Source organism: Schistocerca gregaria, chromosome 4, assembly GCF_023897955.1.
Source record: "Schistocerca gregaria isolate iqSchGreg1 chromosome 4, iqSchGreg1.2, whole genome shotgun sequence".
In the NCBI taxonomy this organism is placed as follows: Eukaryota; Metazoa; Arthropoda; class Insecta; order Orthoptera; family Acrididae; genus Schistocerca; species Schistocerca gregaria.
In genome coordinates this window covers 690774618-690793197 of record NC_064923.1, presented here as the reverse complement: position 1 = coordinate 690793197, position 18580 = coordinate 690774618, and the positions used below count along the sequence as shown (strand labels likewise).

Sequence of the window (18580 nt, the reverse complement as noted above, 5' to 3'; positions counted from 1 at the left end):
CCCACCTTCCTCCTGATGGATGATAACTGCATAGTCCCACCGAGCTGCCATCTTGGAGGAATACCTTGAAACAGACGATATCACTCGAATGGATTGAGAAGCCTGTTCTACGGACCTAAAACCCACCGCGAACGTCTGGGATGCTCTCAATCTACTTATCGCTGCACGTATTCAAACCCCTAAGAAACTTCAGAAGCCCGATAGGCACAGGGACAAGAGTAGGAGGCTATACCCCAGCATACCCCAGCAACTGCTCGACCACCTGATCCAGAGTATGTCAACCCGTTGTTCGGTCTGTGTACGTGTGCATGGTGATCATATTCAATATTGTTTTCAGGGTACATGCGCAGTAAACAGTGGCGTTTTGTAGCACTCGTGTTTCGGGACGGTTTTCTCAACTTATCATCAATACCGTGGACTTACAGATCTGTATCGTGTTCGTTCCACATGTGCCTATGCTATTAGGGCCAGTTTTGTGTAGCACCACGTTGTGTGGCACCACATTCTGCAATTATCCATAATCTATGAGCATGAGTGCAGTTAACCCTTTCGCCTCTAAGTGGTGCTCTCTGCATTCCTTTCTGAGGCGGCTTTTGTGCCGATTACACTCTTTGCCAAATGCTGTTGCATGTTTTGAGAGACAGCGTTCCGGACGATATGAAATACTTATCACCCAATTTTTCGAAAACTGTTATGTGAGAAAAATTAATTTCTGTACATCTGGCAGGCTGACATCTTCGCTCGCTAAAGAATTGAATTTCTTTTCGTTTTCCGTCATACTTTTGGCGTTGCATCAAATTAAGTAACGCATTGCACGAAATTTTGAGGTGTTTGCAGAGGTAAAGATGAATTGCGTACACTATGTGTGTGGTTGATTTTAGCTCATACATTGAAGGGAGTCAAACGTGGATAAGGTATCGAAGTATCACTTAAAATTGGGAGCAGAGCGACACTGTATTTCGTTCTCCAGTTATTAGGTTATATAACCGAAGGGGGTTCACGCGTGACACGTCCATTCACGTCCTTGCGCATCGCCAATCATGTGAACATAACAATGGTCAAATATATAAATAGTTCAAGATACTGAAACCACTTTTTGTAAATAATAGCACGCAATGAGGCACTTACTGGATGTTGTGTGATACGTATTCCAAACATGTAATTAAATCGACCATAGCAGTGAAACCTCGGTGGCACAAGACATACACATACGCCCGTTGCACTGTAGTAAAATGCAAGTAGCACCAACACAATCCTCCACAGCACCCGGGAAACGGCGTAACAGGACGTGTGTACACGTCCACAGCAGCGAAAGGGTACTGAATTACCAGCCAGTCAGTTTGCTAACACTTGTTTTTACACTTGACCCAGTTTTAAATACTGTTAAGGAGTTATTTGGATTACATTACGTAAAGCATATCACATCCATCGACCTGAGGCGTTGTGTGTATGCTACTTCAGCGAATCAGCTCTTTGATGTAGGTGACACATTTTACATGATGCAATCCAAGTAACTCCTTGCTGTTCTGAAGCTCCTCAACTTTATCGAAACCTGGGTCAACACTAAAAATAAATAAGAACTGGCAGCTAATTGGCTGTGTACTCCATGAATTAGAAACTTACTCATAACTGCTGCTATCAGCCATGTTCAGGACTGAAATCTAAGGAACTTCATTTCCTGACCTTTCAAGCTGTCTCATGTCTTTTGATCTTATTGTCCAGATTTATTCTCAAAATATTACTGTTTGCCGTTATCTTCTTGTTTCACCATTCTACTCGTACCTCATTTGTTTTAATATGTGTTAATTTCCTTATTTAGATCTTTATCTTTGTCATTGTAATGTCGCATCCTACATACTGGAAACTGAAAAGCTATGATTATGTGATTCATTGTTGCCTTAATTCTTGTGTCCTCTTTCCCTAAAACAGACATAGTTCTAGGTTTTATTGTTGATGTGTTATGGTTAAAATTTTGAAAAAGTGGTTCAAAGTGCTCTGAGCACTATGGGACTTCACATCTGAGGTCATCAGTCCCCTATACTTAGAACTGAATAAACCTAACTAACCTAAGGACATCACAGGCAGGATTCCAACTTGCGACCGTAGCAGCAGCGCGGTTCCGGACTGAAGCGCCTAGAACCGCTCAGCCACTGCGCCCGGCCTAAAATTTGGACTATTACCGAGGTCCTCAAGAAATGTCATTATTAAGAGCTATGACAGGAACGTTTATCTGAAGCAATGGTTTCCGAGATAGAACACCATTAAATGCGTACATTAGTTTTTGGGCTACATGTGCGCACGTACGAGGGGTGTTCAAGGAGTATCACATTTTTCCGAAAGCAGGTTTGTTTCATTCATGGTTTCAGTACACCATATTATTCCCTACACGTCTGGGTGCAAAACCCAATTTTTCAACGAAATCTCCATTCAATGCGACGGTCTTAACGCTACCGTACTGGTAAGGCCTGTGTACCCGTCTGGTACTACTCTACTGCGTGACGTCGAAGCCAACATCTTGATGCATCAGTAACCTTCTCATCACCCACGTACCGCTTCCCGCTTAGTGCACTTTTCATTGAACCAAACAGATGGACGTCGGAAGGTGTGAGATCCGGACTGTAGACATTCTGCAAGCACGTATGAAATATACGATGCAATGGTTTTCCACCAAAAGGACCTCAGTTACAGCTCTCTGCTTGGCAGCCACCCCTTTACAGACGCCATCTGTAGGAACTTGTCGGAACTATAGGGGCTACAGCGGGACAATGTGTTTGTCTTACACACCCAACCTCATTATCGCTTTATTGTAGCCCGACCCATCTCGTCACTTTCAGCTTCAATGCTCGGCATCTCTTCCAGCAATTAAACTCGCCCGTTGACCGCTGTGTTTTCTGTGGTGTGTTGTGAGGAAAGCAGTGCGAGGTATTGAGAGTGTACCAGGGAGAAACATCGACTAACTTCATTTTTACGCCAGCCGCAGTGGCCGAACCGTTCTAGGCGCTTCACTCGGGAACCACGCGACCGCTACGATCGCAGGCTCGAATCTTTCCTCGGGCATGGGTGTGTGCGATGTTCTTAGGTTAGTTAGGTTTAAGTAGTTCTAAGTTGTAGAGGACTGATGACCTCAGATGCTAAGTCCCATAGTGGTGAGAGCCATTTTTCATTTGTACACGCAATGCTAAAACACCACGCATCTACGTTAATGAAGAATATGCATTTATGCGGTATGTCCACAGCTTCTGATTTGATAATGCTTCTTCTGCTATCGAAGGACACCGTCGGCGCTTTCGACATGCCGAATTCCAGATCGTAGTGTGTTTACAAGATTTTACAGCACACTGCGTGAAACAAGTATTTTTCATGTTCCCATATTTATTCTGAACATGTAGTTCAACTACCTGTGAAGTAAGAGCAACACAATGCAGTAATGGTGCAGTGTCGTCCCGCTTCCAGCACACGATGACTGTTTGCACGTACCCAGGGTCGAACGAATACGTGTATGGGAGCACATTACATGCGGAAAACTTGTAGCCTGTTTCACACGCAGCATGTCCATAGTTTCTGTATTAGCGCCAACGTCAAAGACTTGAATTTTTTCAGGGGTTTAATGACAAACATCAGTTACTTCCGTTAATACTATTCACTGATGAAAATACGCTTACACGGAATAGAATCAACAACACGCGTAATAATCATCGATGGACGCTGGAAAATCCGCACGCTACGGTGGAAACCAAATTCCACAATTTCCAGGTTTTTCTCCCGACCGATGTCTGGTGCTGCCTTATCACTAACATGTTGATAAGTTCGGTCATTTTAGAAGAGCCTTTGGTGGGGCAATATTATTTATATTTCCTGGAAAATTTGTTTGTTGAACACGTTGAGGACTTTCTTTTGGTCACGAGGACTGCAATGAACTTTCTGCGTACTTTCAGCTCGTGGCATTTCAAGTAACTGACCACCAAGACCGCCAGAACTTGCATTATCAGATTTTTGTTTATGGATTTTGATGAAGTCTGAGGTGTACAAACGAAAGGTGGAGAGGCGAGATGAAGTGCTTGTTCGCATCATCGACGCTGCTGCCCTCATTAAGGAACATACAGAGGTACTCTCACAAGCAACAGAACGTGCTCTTCCTAGAGTGCACAAATGCATAGAAGTTGACGGTGGCATACTCGAACATAACTTGTGATGTGTACAACAGCTGTGACGCGAAACATAGTGCTTACAGGTGAACACGTTAAAAATACATATTTTTAATTAATACTTCTTAGGGGCCATTTGTAATGCTAACAAACTACTGTACACAAACATAAGCATACACATGAATAAGAAATATAAAACTCAAAACAGCATTTCCTGCCAAGGAATAAAAGCCTACAGTAATGTACTAAAGGAGATTAAAGACATTTGTGAAACAAACTTATTAAAAAAGACAATTAAAAAGTACCTGTTAATCGAAACATTCTATAACTTGAAAGATTAATCAGATAACACAGAATAATATTTTAGTAAAAAATGTTTCAGAAATAATAGTAAACATAATAATATATATAAAATGACACGTAACACTTCCACATTACATTTTTTCGTCTTCTAAAGCTGTGGAATGTGTAATCCTCTCTCAGATGGTAACATTTCACTCATTGTATTGGATGCTGACTTAGTTTTCAGACAAAAAAATGGGAACTTGCAGTGTACCAAACGATCCTGACATCGGCTGACCGGATGCGTAGTATGTCAGTGTCTGTAGTGTTATTGAACAGTGTGCATGTAGTATGGTCACTGACTGGCGGCGAAAAATGAATGAACAGTGGTGCATTATCCTTTTATCATTATTAAATAACTTAAATGCGGAACATTATTCTACTCTAGAGGCAAACCGAGTGAGACAGCTTTCTTAAACAGAATCTGCTTGAGAAGCTTCATGGCAGATTAAAACTGTGGGCCCGACACAGACTCGAACTCGGGACCTTTGCCTTTCGCGGGCAAGTGCTCTACCATCTGAGCGACCGAAGCATGACTCATGCCCGGTACTTACAGCTTTACTTCTGCCTGTATCTCGTCTCCTACCTTCCAACCTTTACGGAAGCTCTCCTGCGAACCTTGCAGGACCAGCGAAAGGCAAAGGTCCAGAGTTCGAGTCTCGGTCGGGCACACAGTTTTAATCTGCCAGGAAGTTTCATACCAGCGCACACTCCGCTGCAGGGTGAAAATCTCATTCTAGAATCTCCTTTTATTCGGGAGGGTGGAGGTTTCCCATCTTCATCCGGTCATCTTGATTTAGATTTTCCGTAGTTTGCCTAAATTATTTAACGCAAAGGCTGCGATGGTTCCTACTAGAAGTCAAGGGCCGACAACCTGTCTCACCTTTGTGATTCTAAACTCAAAAATCTGTAAATTGCTGTAAATGTGAACTTCTTTAATTTCGTTGCTATTGAATTCTAATAACAAGACATGTCAAATATACTTATTAAAAAGATTTACGGATAAATAAAACTACTACTACTTCTACTGCGGCTACATGTGTAGTCCTGACAATGAACTGAAAAATACAGAAAACAAATAACAATGCACGTTAAATGTATTGGATCTCAGAGACCACTCGGAGTAGAGTATATGTCCACATGATGGTTTTCTGCTCCAAATGATCTTTCCCGCCATGTCCGTTAACGCTGGCCAGTCCTCCGGGGACACACTGTGTTGTTTAATCTTCTTATCGCTGTAAAACATTTGTCTTCACTGTAGTGGGTGACCACGTCGTTAGCAAAAAGGGTCTTATTTACAGATTTTACTTTCTCAAATCATGTACCATTAGGTGTCTTGTCCTTCATCCATTCTCGGTGCAGGTCGTCGCTGTAGGTGTTGAACAGTGTTGGTGGAATGCTAAAGCCTTTCCTTACTCCCTGGTTTATCTGTATTTCTGTTCTCAGATCTTTTGCCTGTAACAATTCTTGTTTTGAGGAAAACTCGTTACTCCATTATTGATCACATACAGGGTGTTTAACAAATGACCGGTATATTTGAAACGGCAGTAAAAACTAAACGAGCAGCGATAGAAATACACCGTTTGTTGCAATATGCTTGGGACAACAGTACATTTTCAGGCGGACAAACTTTCGAAATTACAGTAGTTATAATTTTCAACAACAGATGGCGCTGCAAGTGATGTGAAAGATACAGAAGACAACGCAGTCTGTGGGTGCGCCATTCTGGACGTCGTCTTTCTGCTGTAAGCGTGTGCTGTTCACAACGAGCAAGTGTGCTGTCGACAACATGGTTTATTCCTTAGAACAGAGGATTTTTCTGGTGTTGGAATTCCACCGCCTAGAACACAGTGTTGTTGCAACAAGGCGCAGTTTTCAACGGAGGTTTAATGTAACCAAAGGACCGAAAAGCGATACAATAAAGGATCTGTTTGAAACATTTCAACGGACTGGGAACGTGACGGATGAACGTGCTGGAAAGGTAGGGCGACCGCATACGGCAACCACAGAGGGCAACGCGCAGCTAGCGCAGCAGGTGATCCAACAGTGGCCTCGGGTTTCCATTAGAAGTGTTGCAGCTGCGGTCCAAATGACGCCAACGTCCACGTATCGTCTCGTGCGCCAGAGTTTACACCTCTATCCATACAAATTTCAAACGCGGCAACCCCTCAGCGCCGCTACCATTGCTGCACGAGAGACATTCGCTAACGATATAGTGCACAGGTTTGGTGACGGCGATATGCATTTGGGCAGCATTTGGTATACTGACGAAGCTTATTTTGACCTGGACGGCTTCGTCAATAAACAGAACTGGCGCATATGGGGAACCGAAAAGCCCCATGTTGCAGTCCCATCGTCCCTGCATCCTCAAAAAGTACTGGTCTGGGCCGCCATTTCTTCCAAAGGAATCATTGGCCCATTTTTCAGATCCGAAGCGATTACTGCATCACGCTATCTGGACATTCTTCGTGAATTTGTGGTGGTACAAACTGCCTTAGACGACACTGCGAAAACCTCGTGGTTTATGCAAGATGGTGCCCGGCCACATCGCACGGCCGACGTCTTTAATTTCCTGAATGAATATTTCGATGATCGTGTGATTGCTTTGGGCTATCCGAAACATACAGGAGGCGGCGTGGATTGGCCTCCCTATTCACCAGACATGAACCCCTGTGACTTCTTTCTGTGGGGACACTTGAAAGACCAGGTGTACCGCCAGAATCCAGAAAAAATTTAACAGCTGAAGCAGTACATCTAATCTGCATGTGAAGCCATTCCGCCAGACACGTTGTCAAAGGTATCGGGTAATTTTATTCAGATACTACGCCATATTATTGCTACGCATGGTGGATATGTGGAAAATATCGTACTATAGAGTTTCCCAGACCGCAGCGCCATCTGTTGTTGACAATTGTAACTACTGTAATTTCGAAAGTTTGTCTGCCTGAAAATGTACTGTTTTCCCAAGCATATTGCAACAAACGGTGTATTTCTATCGCTGCTCGTTTAGTTTGTATTGCCGTTTCAAATATACCGGTCATTTTAGAAACACCCTGTATGTAATCTGTGAATGAGATCTAATGCTTTTTTATAGTCCAGGTGTGTTTCCAAATGGAAATTTCGACTTGCTTATATAATTAGTTTCACAGAGAAATGATGGCCGTCACATCATGTTACTTCAAATAAGCGTTCTTTCTGTTCTAATAAAATTGAATCAGAGATGTTTCGAAGCTTGTCATTAATTACTCTACTGCAGATGTTGTAACATACGTTCAGAATACTGATTCCACTGTAATGAAATGTGTTACTTTTGTCTCCTTTTTTAAATATTAAAGTAATTTTATGGCATCTCCATCCTTCTGGCATTTTACCCCTTATGTGTACCGATATTACGGGCATGGAGCAGTCTTAATTATAGTATACTGAATTTATTCCGACAGAACTGACGTCCATGAACATCAGGAAGATGTCTGACTACTCCTTTCCGCTTCCCCCCTCCCCTCCCACCACCCCTCCAGCCTACCCCCGGCTGATGTCCTGTAACACCCTCTGCATGCGTCGTCGCATGAAGCAAACAGTATTTTCTCCGAAGTGTTCATGCCGCGTCCGAAACATATGCTGTGGCAATTCACGAAGATAACTAGTAGGAACTTGGTATGGAAGTTTACTCCTTATCACATCCCATATGCTGCATAGGTGACAGATCAGAGAACCGGCCAGGCCAGACATGGATCTGTGCATATGTCAAGGCGTTTGTGGCGTAAAATGTAGTACAGTTCTCTGCATTATTCTTGTGGGTTGTTCAGAAGAGTCAAGACAACGGTGTGTAAAGTACCACTTCCTGCAACCAACTGTGTGCTCATGTATTGGCCAGAGCCAGTATCAGGATAAAGGAGATTTTCTTCAGCCTGAAAGTGATGGCCTGGTATTTCCCCTAATCCTCCAAAATGTATTTTGGCTGTAGCCTACGTCTTTGCGTCTAAGGTTTGTGATATCACACGATGTCCGGCGTTTTCATGCGAGCCCTGCAGAGAAAGTTCAAACGGTCTTACCCAGAAGCAGCATCTTACGAAAGCTGTGTCAGAGGGGTCAGAAAACGTCCAGTGACGCCGCCTGTATTCTTTTCTTGATTCTCATAGTTTAAATAATTTCGTAGAGGCACTTCCAGCTTGCGACAACGGCCTTGTCGCGGTGGATACACCGGTTCCCGTGAGGTCACCGAAGGTAAGCGCTGTCGGGCGTGGTCGGTACTTGGATGGGTGACCATCCAGCCACCTTGCGCTGTTGCCATTTTTAGGGGTGCACTCAGCCTCGTGATGCCACTTGAGGAGGTACTCGACCAAATAGCAGCCGGTCCGGTCAATGAAAACCATCATAACGACCTGGAGAGCGGTGTGCTGACCTCACGCCCCTGCTATCCGCATCCTCAACTGATGATACGGCGGTCGGATGGTCCCGATGGGCCACTTGTGGCCTGAAGACGGAGTCCTATTTATCCTATACATCCAGCTTGTGACATTTAAAAGCCGGCCAGCAGCTCTCGTGGCATGCATGAGGCGAGTTTTGTGCCCTCTGGGCCGCAGGTAGTGTTGATGCCTGTGTCTTGAATGTTGGTAGTGATCAATGAAGTGGTTCTCCTCAGGCAGAAAATTTCGAAACTGTTCACAAAAGCATTCCCGTACAGTGATATATGTACTTGCTTAGTGTACAGGATGGCATCCAGTCAAGGAATATTTTAGGGAATTGGTTTAAGAAATTTATTTCAAAGACCCAGTGGAATATTTACAAGTATTATCCGAGTGTAGTTCACGCCGTGTCTAAGTGACCTAAGTCGACTGTCTTTAAAAACCGAGGTAGTTCTGTCCATTTAAAGCTGCTGACAGGAGACGCCCTGAGCCCTCTGCTGAAACTGCTAGCGAATTCACGCCATTGATTTTAGCCAATATCGTGGGCGGGATGCCGATCAGGTGTGTGGACGTCGGAGCGTCCTGCGGGCCAGAACACAGTGGGCTCGCTCGCATGTAATCCAGACCTCCATCAGAACAGACGTCTTTCTGGAAGGCAGAGCCTCTGGGTCTTCTTTTCACGACCGGGCACCAACGTAAGTTAGCATGAACAGCTTCCCCTTCCGTTGCCCATTTAAATTAATTTCTCGACCTCCTAGACAGGCCTAAACATGCTAAATAAATTATGAATAATCCGCCTCGATTGCGAAAATTCCCGGTGTTTACCCAGGTTTCAACGTGGATAACCACGCCTTCTTCTGAACAAAATAAAAAACAGCATGCCTAAATGGGCATAGTCAATTTCTAAAACGAACACCCACAACGGCAGGTCGCCATAAAATTTATTAACATTACACGGTACATCCGTACCAAGTCAATAACACTACTTAACTGTGTGTGCTGCCTCGCCCCAGCCAACGTGCGATGGGTCACAGGCTCTCCACTGCACTAAGGCCTCGCCTGCTTTTCCCCTGAGCGACTGTCGACAATCTCTGCGCATGCGCGCGGCTAAGAAACGGTCTTCTTATGCATAGAAACGGGATACAACAGTTAACATGAATCGGGGCCTAAGTAACTACAAAAAGTTGTCGCCCAAATAGTAACTGATACAAGCGTTGATGCGGAAATTACGACATATTAATTCTCGACCAACATTGCGCACAGGTCGTACATCAGCCACTAACTAATATGGAGGCACTGAAATTAGGTGAATATTACAACTAACATACAGAAGTGGCTATGCATGAGGACATAGTAAAGTGCAATCGGTTCCAAACCATACTACATGCGGGAACCATTAAGTTGTAACTCACAGAGCAAACGGTCTGCAAAACTTGACGCCCTAACGGATAACGGTTGGGGGCGGGGAAAGGGGGGGGGGGGGGGGTCGGTGGAAAGAAAATCTCAAAATGTTGTTAACGGATAAAACCAAACAATTTCTGCTAACAGAAACCATCACTGTCGTTACATCGCCAAAATGCTAAGTGGCTGAGCAGGCCGTAATAAAAAAACATGAAAGATGTAGGACATATCTTGGCTCCACGATCTTATAAATATAGAAGCCAACGAAGATACAATAAGTCTTAAAAGCGCGCAGCGGTATGAACTTACGATGACCGAAAGGTGTTCATCTTGGCTAACCAAACCTTCAACTCACAGAAAGGAAAAGTGCCAAAAAAGAGAGGGGGAGGGGCATAGTTACCACGAGAAAGAAATTTTCGAGCGTGTTCCATGGTAAATAAAATACTGAGAAATGAGCCTTAAGCAACTTTGCCTTCTGGTACAATCATGGTTGTAAACCATTCAGTCATCTTCGAAGCCATTCGTAAACACTAACGGTAACGTTCAAAAATGTTCAAATGTTTGTGAAATCTTATGGGACTTAACTGCTAAGGTCATCAGTCTCTAAGCTTACACACTACTTAACCTAAATTATCCTAAGGACGAACACACACACACCCATGCCCGAGGGAGGACTCGAACCTCCGCCGGGACCAGCCGCACAGTCCGTGACTGCAGCGCCTTAGACCGCTCAGCTAATTCCGCGAGGCAACGGTAAAGTTCTCCCGTCTACTTAACATACGGGTCTGGAAGAAATACCACACTGTCGGCACAGATATACGCCACCATGAGCCAGTCTGGTATGCAGGGTAAAGTTACAGTACCAAGTAATGCCCGATTCCACATTTTTTCAACTTTCAAACCATCACCAAGATTAATTAAATCACTTTCAATTATTTCCCTGAGAAACGAATCCCAAATTGACTGCTGTGCTGGGCCACGGCTAATCTCTCGTGCTGCATCAGACGGGTGTTCCACGCAAAGTAAAGTACCCGATACATCGCGTCCGACATACGGCTGTATTGACAGCCAATTTTATATGCGCCTGTATTCCGTAGAGCCAACGGCCTAGCCGCAGTGGTAACACCGGTTGCAGTAAGATCACCGAAGTTAAGTGCTGTCGCGCTTGGCTAGCACTTGGATGGGTCACCATTGGGGTCTGCCGATTGCTGTTGGCAAGCGGGCTGCATTCAGCCCTTGTGACAATTGAGGAGCTGCTTGATGGAGAAGTAGCGTTACCGCTCACGAAAGCACAACGGCCGAGAGACACTGTGCTGATTACATACTCCTCCATACCCGCATCCGGAGACACTTACGGGCGGAGGATGACACGGCGGTAGGTCGCTGCCGTTGGGCCTTCAAGACCTATTCGGAAGGTGGTTGTTTCTGTATTCCGTAGAACGATGCCATTCTTCACAAAGCCAGCGGAGGCGTCTATCATTGCTGTTGACAGGAAAATTATTATTATCGCCTTCCATAGTTTTGGCGGAGGCATCCTTACCTGTTCCAATTTCATGTAGCATGGAGCTGATTCTTCCGTCGCTTCTTAAGAAGCCCAACATTTAGTATCTCTTGAGATGTATACTTGTTTGTTAATTTAGGTATTCGTTCGTCAGACGTCCTTAGAATGTCTTCATTTCATTACTCTCTGTACTACTCTACTTTCTGAAGCATGCTTTTAACATCCAGTTGACTAATCTTCGTCCAATCTATGAGTTTAGAATCATCTAGACATCTTACGGGTCACATCTTCTCTGTTTCAATCCTCCTCCCTTGACTGGGGGTTCGAGTGAGGTCTCTGATACACACATTAAATTTTAGTACTGTCTCGTGCCTGACTTTTCCGAGGAGAGTGTGGTTTACAGTACCTATTAAATGTTGGAATTTTTTGCATTTTGTGCTCTTGATCGTTAGACATCCCAAGTTTTTAAAAGATTTTATTCGTTCTAGCGATTAATTAGCGATTACTATTATTGGTCCTAAATGATCTTGTCCATGGAATGCAATTACCTTAGTTTTGCATATAGAAATTCTCCTATTATAGTCATTTTCTATCTTTTGCTACGACCAAACTGCTCTCCGTAATTTATGTTCTGAATTTGGTCATCCACAAACATAACTGTACTTCTGACTTTCTTGTGATCATGACAATGATTCACTACTTTGTCTTTATGACGTCGTACTTGAGCATATTAAATAATATGGGTGAAAAAGCACACGTCTGTGTCATTCTTTGACAGATGGTTTTCGCTAATGGGGTTCCCTTTTGTGCTTTGATTTTGTTGTTTCATGTTATATACCATCTTTCAACCACACATGTTAATTGCTGAGGTGTACATAATTTTTCTCATAGTCAGTAATGGCTATGTGTGCAGGATGTTTGTATTCTCTGTTTCTCAATAATTCAGCAGACTGGGAAAACACTGTGTCAGCAGAATCTACCTTCCATAAACAGAACCTGTTACTCTGCAACAATCGTTTACCTGTATCCTGTTGTTACTTTTGCACATATCTTCTATCCACAGCTCACAAGCCTAATACCTCGATAACTGTAGCATATCCTGCGATCCCCTAATTTTAAACAATGAGATAACACTCTTCCGCTGTGTGCTGTATTTGCAACAATTATTTACAAGATGTAGTAGTTCTAAGAGTAATGTTTATGAAGAGCATCGAAATAATTTATATTGTTGTTTTTTCCCACGCGAATTTTCCGTGTTTGCGTGTCTCTTCCACGAACTTCAGTTCTTTCACTAACCGTAGCATTGACATTTTCCTCATCACCTGTCCATAGACTTTGGAAGTAATCCAGCTAATCATTCTCTGAAATGGGATTAGTTTCTAATACAACTGTTTCATCATTTTTTAAGTATTTTTAGTTTCCTATACGCTTCAGTTTGTTGTTCAAGTACCTCCTACTGCATTTTACACATTAAATGTACCAAGCTTTGTTGTTATATTTTTCTTATCTTTCTTCTGACCACTACTGCCTGCCTCTAATACTCGACACAGTCTTCTCGTTTCTGTTATTGCAGATATGACAAGTAGGCATGTATCTCATACGTTGCGATGTTAGCTAGTTCTTGACTCCTGATTTGGAGTGTTATTTTTATTTTAAATTTCAGCTTCTTCCCTAAGGCTGCTTCGTCTATTATTCTTTCAGTTTCTTTACACTAGTCATTAATGTTCAGTTTTCTCTTTTACATGTTTTATTATACCATTTAAACATTTTTTCTGTATCCAGTAATGTTTTTACCTTACGGCAAAGGACTGTTATGAACTTGGAAATCTATGAATTTCCTGTATTCGTTTTCTTTTAATGCTTTTACTGCAATAGAGTGCGGTTCTTAATTTTTAATTTACCGGATATTGGCCAGTAGTAACATCGTAGATTTCTGTAATAAATTTCTTCTAGTATTAGCAAATACCTTGTACAAGAATCACAACAGGAAGACTTAATCTTGAAGAAGTACAGAAGATTTCAGTTACAGTACATCATGGTCATGAGGAGATTTCGAAATCAGCCGTACGTAGGAGCAAATACAGTCACAGATCACAACTTAGTAGTGAAGATGAATACGCTGAAGTTTAAGAGATTAGTCAGGGGGAATCAACACGCAAAGAAGTCGGATACGGAAGCATTAAGGAATGAAGAGATAAATGTGACGTTCTCTAAGGCTAAATATATTGCAATCAGGAATAGCAGAATAGGCAATTCAGTTGAAGCGGAATGGACATCTGCCCTGGCTCTCAGGGAAAGGGAAAAATGTATCATAATCAGGTGTTTTTCATTCATGAGAGTGGTTTAAAAGTCCAAGATATGGGCGCATTTGACCTCTTTGGAAGAGATTTAGCAGAATTCCCAAAAACGCTTTATAACATAGTTTAAGTGATATACTCAAAGAGTGAAGTAATGTTTGAAAGTAATCACTCTGGAACTCGTAAATTACCATTGAACTTCAAGTAGTACAGCTGTATCTGTGACTTTATATGGTATCATATTTATTATTATTATTGGTATTGGATAACATACGTCCAGGAATTTAAGAGTTGTTCCTTAACTTAGTAGAAGCAAAAACGTTCAAATAAATACAGTGCCCGGAAATGCTTCATTTATCAGATAACCTCCCTACTTGGCTTTTGAATGTCTATGGGTATAAAGAAGAAATAGGTGTAACTTTATTTCATCATAACTGTTACTTTACCAAATATTAAAGAGAATAAACTTAGCTGACGCTAGAAATAATAGTGTGACAAGCAGTTTGACATTAACAATAATTGATTTATGCGTAGTTGTATATAGATTGGCACTTTTGGGTCCAATTCTAGAGAGTATATTTTCCGTCTTCATCGCATTAATTCTCGTATAATTTCCATATTGCTCTGGGTTTTCAATGACAAGCTCTACAATGATATTCTCATACGCTGAAAACTCATCCCACCGTCTAATACGCTGTCTTCTCTAACACAAACACGACCGTTTACGTTATTTCTTTGTCACGAATAGTATTAAAAGTGCAGCTGCATCCTGACACTCTTTCATCGCCACCTCTTTCTTCACGCGAAGACCTACGACAGAGAATGCTCGCGGAGAGTGATCTCTCACATCCCATAACATTCGCACCCTCCAATATCTGCTCTTTCAAGACCCTCAGATACTTATAGAAAGTACTCGCAAGGAAATACTACACGGTAACTATCAGGATAAATTCGCCCATGGCGTAAACAATTCAACGAGTACTAAATGAGAGTTCCAAATTTCCCAGAGCAAAAAAGACTGCCACATCTATCCCAGTCCTACAACCAAATTCGCTTATTATTCATCATATATGAAAATGCTATCTGTTTTTTCGGACATGTTCGAAAGAACAGATACTATCGGTGACCATGCAGCTCGTTATAATGAAATTACAATGAAATGAATACTCCTAGCTGCACACAGGCAATGATATAAATCAACGGCGACGGTTGAAAATGTGTGCCAAGACCGGGACTCGAACCCAAGATGTCGTGCTTGCATGGCAGACGCTCTATCCATCATTTTTTTTTCATTTTGTTCCTTGAGCGTTGTTTGGTCGTTGCGGACGTCACATGACATCCGCTCAGGTTCGTTGTTGTTCCTTTCACACAGTTTTTTATTACAGAGGACAACCAGATCTGACCGAACACGCTGAGCTACCGTGCCAGCATCCATCTGAGCCACCGAGGACACACAGCATAGTGCGACTGTAGGGACTTACTCTGGCACACCTCCCGTGAGACCCACATTCTCAACTTATTTTCCCGCACTATATTCATAGAGCCGCTGCCCATTATACTCATTACTCGCGGCTTTTTGCCGATTCCCGTAAGAGGTGGACTAACATGCTATTAACGTCTGGCTCCTTTGTCTATGGAGGCACCTTATGCACCAATGTGAAGAGTGCAAAGAGCTGTAAATGATGATCCACAGAGAGAACGACACTGACGGCCACATTTCAGTAGTAGTACAAAAGACATCTTTCATATCACATAAAATTAAATGGTCTTACAGAAATATCTTAAGGACATGATTAACGCTGAATTTGAAATAGATCGACGGAGCACTTTGTTAAATACTGTCTTTCGTCGGTATAGTAATTTTTCGCCTATAAAATACGTTTTCATACAGCCCAAATTTGATTAAAACTGTTTTAGTGTTCAAGAAGAGACAGATGCATCTAGTGGGTAGTAAGCAAGTACCTAAAAATGATTGAACTGACCATTCATCGAGTTTAATTAATGTAATAATTTACTTATATTTTGAATTACTTCATTCCGTTATCAGTTAATCGGCAGTTATGCACATTTCGTTGGAATTATATGTAATATGACTTTACTAGGAGGGAAAGTTTTCCGCGCGATGATGTGCAATTCAGTAGACTGTAAAAATGGGTAATTAATTCGATCACTTTTTAATTGCACATGAAGTTTAAAATTTGATAATATACCAATTAAATTACGTTTTTAGTTTAATCCACTGTGTAATAATTTTATTTCACTTTGGTTAATAATGTAATAACGTTCATTACACTCCACGTTAGGTGACAATTAGGATTTACTGGAAACTTTCCATGTAACACAAAATATTTATATACTTTTGGTCAGCCAGTTTTTCTTGCTTTGCACATCGTCTATTCAGTATCATCGTGGATTCCTTTAAAGCTGTCAGTGACTGACCGATTCTTTAATCCAGCCTATTCAAAACAATTTCTCACCTCCCAGGAACATTTTTCAAAATTATTAAATCTATTGTTAAGCATACTAAAAATTGTTTTTTTTTTTGTGTACATAGTTGACTATTGTCATTATGCAAGCTGCAGCACATTTGGTAATAAAAGCGTGATGCAGGAAGAGTCTAACATAAGAAAAATAAACTTCTCCTAAGACAAAGACATTTCGAATTCATTATAAGGTGCATGATCATTCAGAAAGGGTGAGGAAACGAAGCGAAACTTTACGATTTGAGATGGGGCATGACGTTATCACAGTGATTACGAAGAACTTTGCAGCATGTACCCAATTTTCAGTATTATGTTTCACACTCTCTGTCCTGGATGCATGCACTGATGTAGTTGTGAAGAGTGTCATCAAACCATGGTATGTTCTGCTGAGGCAAGTTGTCCCAGAAGTTTTGTAACTAGTTCTTGCCAGCTGGCACTGGGACGAGGTAGAAGCCGAGGTGGCCTCACACATGTGCTTTCGAGGATGTGTATGGGGATGTAGACGGCATCGATAGTACCTCAACATGATGTGGACACTTTATAGAAACAGGTGCCATGTGTGAACAAGCAATGTAGTGTACTGAAACTGCACCACGATATTGTCGCTTGAGGGGTAACACATGTGTCAGTACGTCTGCCACGTACTGTTACTCCTTCAGAGTTCCCTCAGGTACTATCAGCCATGACATAAAGTCCTACCCTATGGTTCGCTTCCCGCGATGCAAGCGTGACCCACACGATTTTCGTAATCGCGATGTAATTGACTTATGTATTCTTACTTTCACTGTTATCACATAAGCCACAAATTAATAATAGGGATTCCTACCACAAACGGTGTCCTTCGTGCGAATTGTATTTATCTACGTACAGACCAATGAACAGAACCGGCTGGTGTATGCCTCCCCGTTACCCCGCCTCCCCGTTACACCTGTTCCCCGTTACCCCGCCTCCCCGTTACACTGCCTCCCCGTTACACCGCCTCCCCGTTACTCCGCCTCCCCGTTACCCCGCCTCCCCGTTACAGCGCTTCCCCGTTACCCCGCCTCCCCGTTACCCCGCCTCCCCGCTACACCTCTTCCCCATTACCCCGCCTCCCCATTACCCCGTCTCCCCTTTACACCGCTTCCCCGTTACCCCGCCTCCCCGTTACCCTGCCTCCCCATTACCCCGCCTCCCCGTTACCCCACCTCACCGTTACACCGCTTCCCCGTTACCCCCGCCTCCCTGTTACACCGCCTCCCCGTTACACCGCCTCCCCGTTACCCCGCCTCCCCGTTACACCGTTTCCCCGTTACACCACCTCCGTCATTGCGTGCAGGGACGGGCCAAAGTCAGCGCTGTGGGTGAGAACGGCTCACCACAGAGCACGTTGTTTCGTGTGGAAATACGTAGAGGTACATGGTACCTGTGTACATTATATTGTAATTGTGTCACTGTTGTAATCGTGATATTAACTTACCTGTCCATTCGTTCTAGGCACTCGTCATGGTAATCAAAAACGAGGGAATGGTTGACATGACACGATATTACTGTACGGAGAGTGCCAGCAAAATGACACACGTGCGGCACATGTGTATGCGCAGTGGTAGACTAACAGACCTCATCTGACTCTCCCTACCTTCATGAATATTGATGGAAGGTTTCTCGGGACAGAGCGGTTGTCTCCACGAACGTGGATCCGGAGCAGAGGTGTAACATATGAAGCAGCAGAGATAGCTGTTCTGGCGGCAGCTGCAATAAACGCTGATGCAGGTATGTGTGAAATGGAGTGACAGATTGGAATCCCTCGAGAAAACGTGATGTGTATTTTGCGCAGCCGTAGATACCACCCTATCACGTGGCGCTACATCAAGGCCTCCATTGTAACGGCGTTCACAATCACCTGGAATACCGTCAGTGGGTTCTGCGGGAAGGCCATTACTTTAATGCGTAGGGTGCTGTTTACCAATGAGGCCACTTTTACAATCCTTGAGAACGTTAACCTACACAATATGTACTACTGGTC

At 43.0% G+C, this 18580-nt stretch overlaps 1 protein-coding gene across 1 annotated transcript in view; it reads right to left on the bottom strand.

Annotated features, from left to right (window-relative positions):
* LOC126267871 (translation initiation factor IF-2-like) overlaps positions 1-1646 on the bottom strand; it is a 128185-nt gene extending 126539 nt beyond the window's left edge. The window contains exons 1-2 of the mRNA XM_049973181.1: positions 1624-1646; positions 1497-1563 (exon numbers count right to left, since the gene is read on the bottom strand). Of these exons, the coding sequence (XP_049829138.1) occupies positions 1497-1563; positions 1624-1646 (90 nt within the window). The remainder of the gene's footprint in view (positions 1-1496; positions 1564-1623) is intronic.
* Between the last annotated feature and the right edge of the window lie 16934 nt (positions 1647-18580).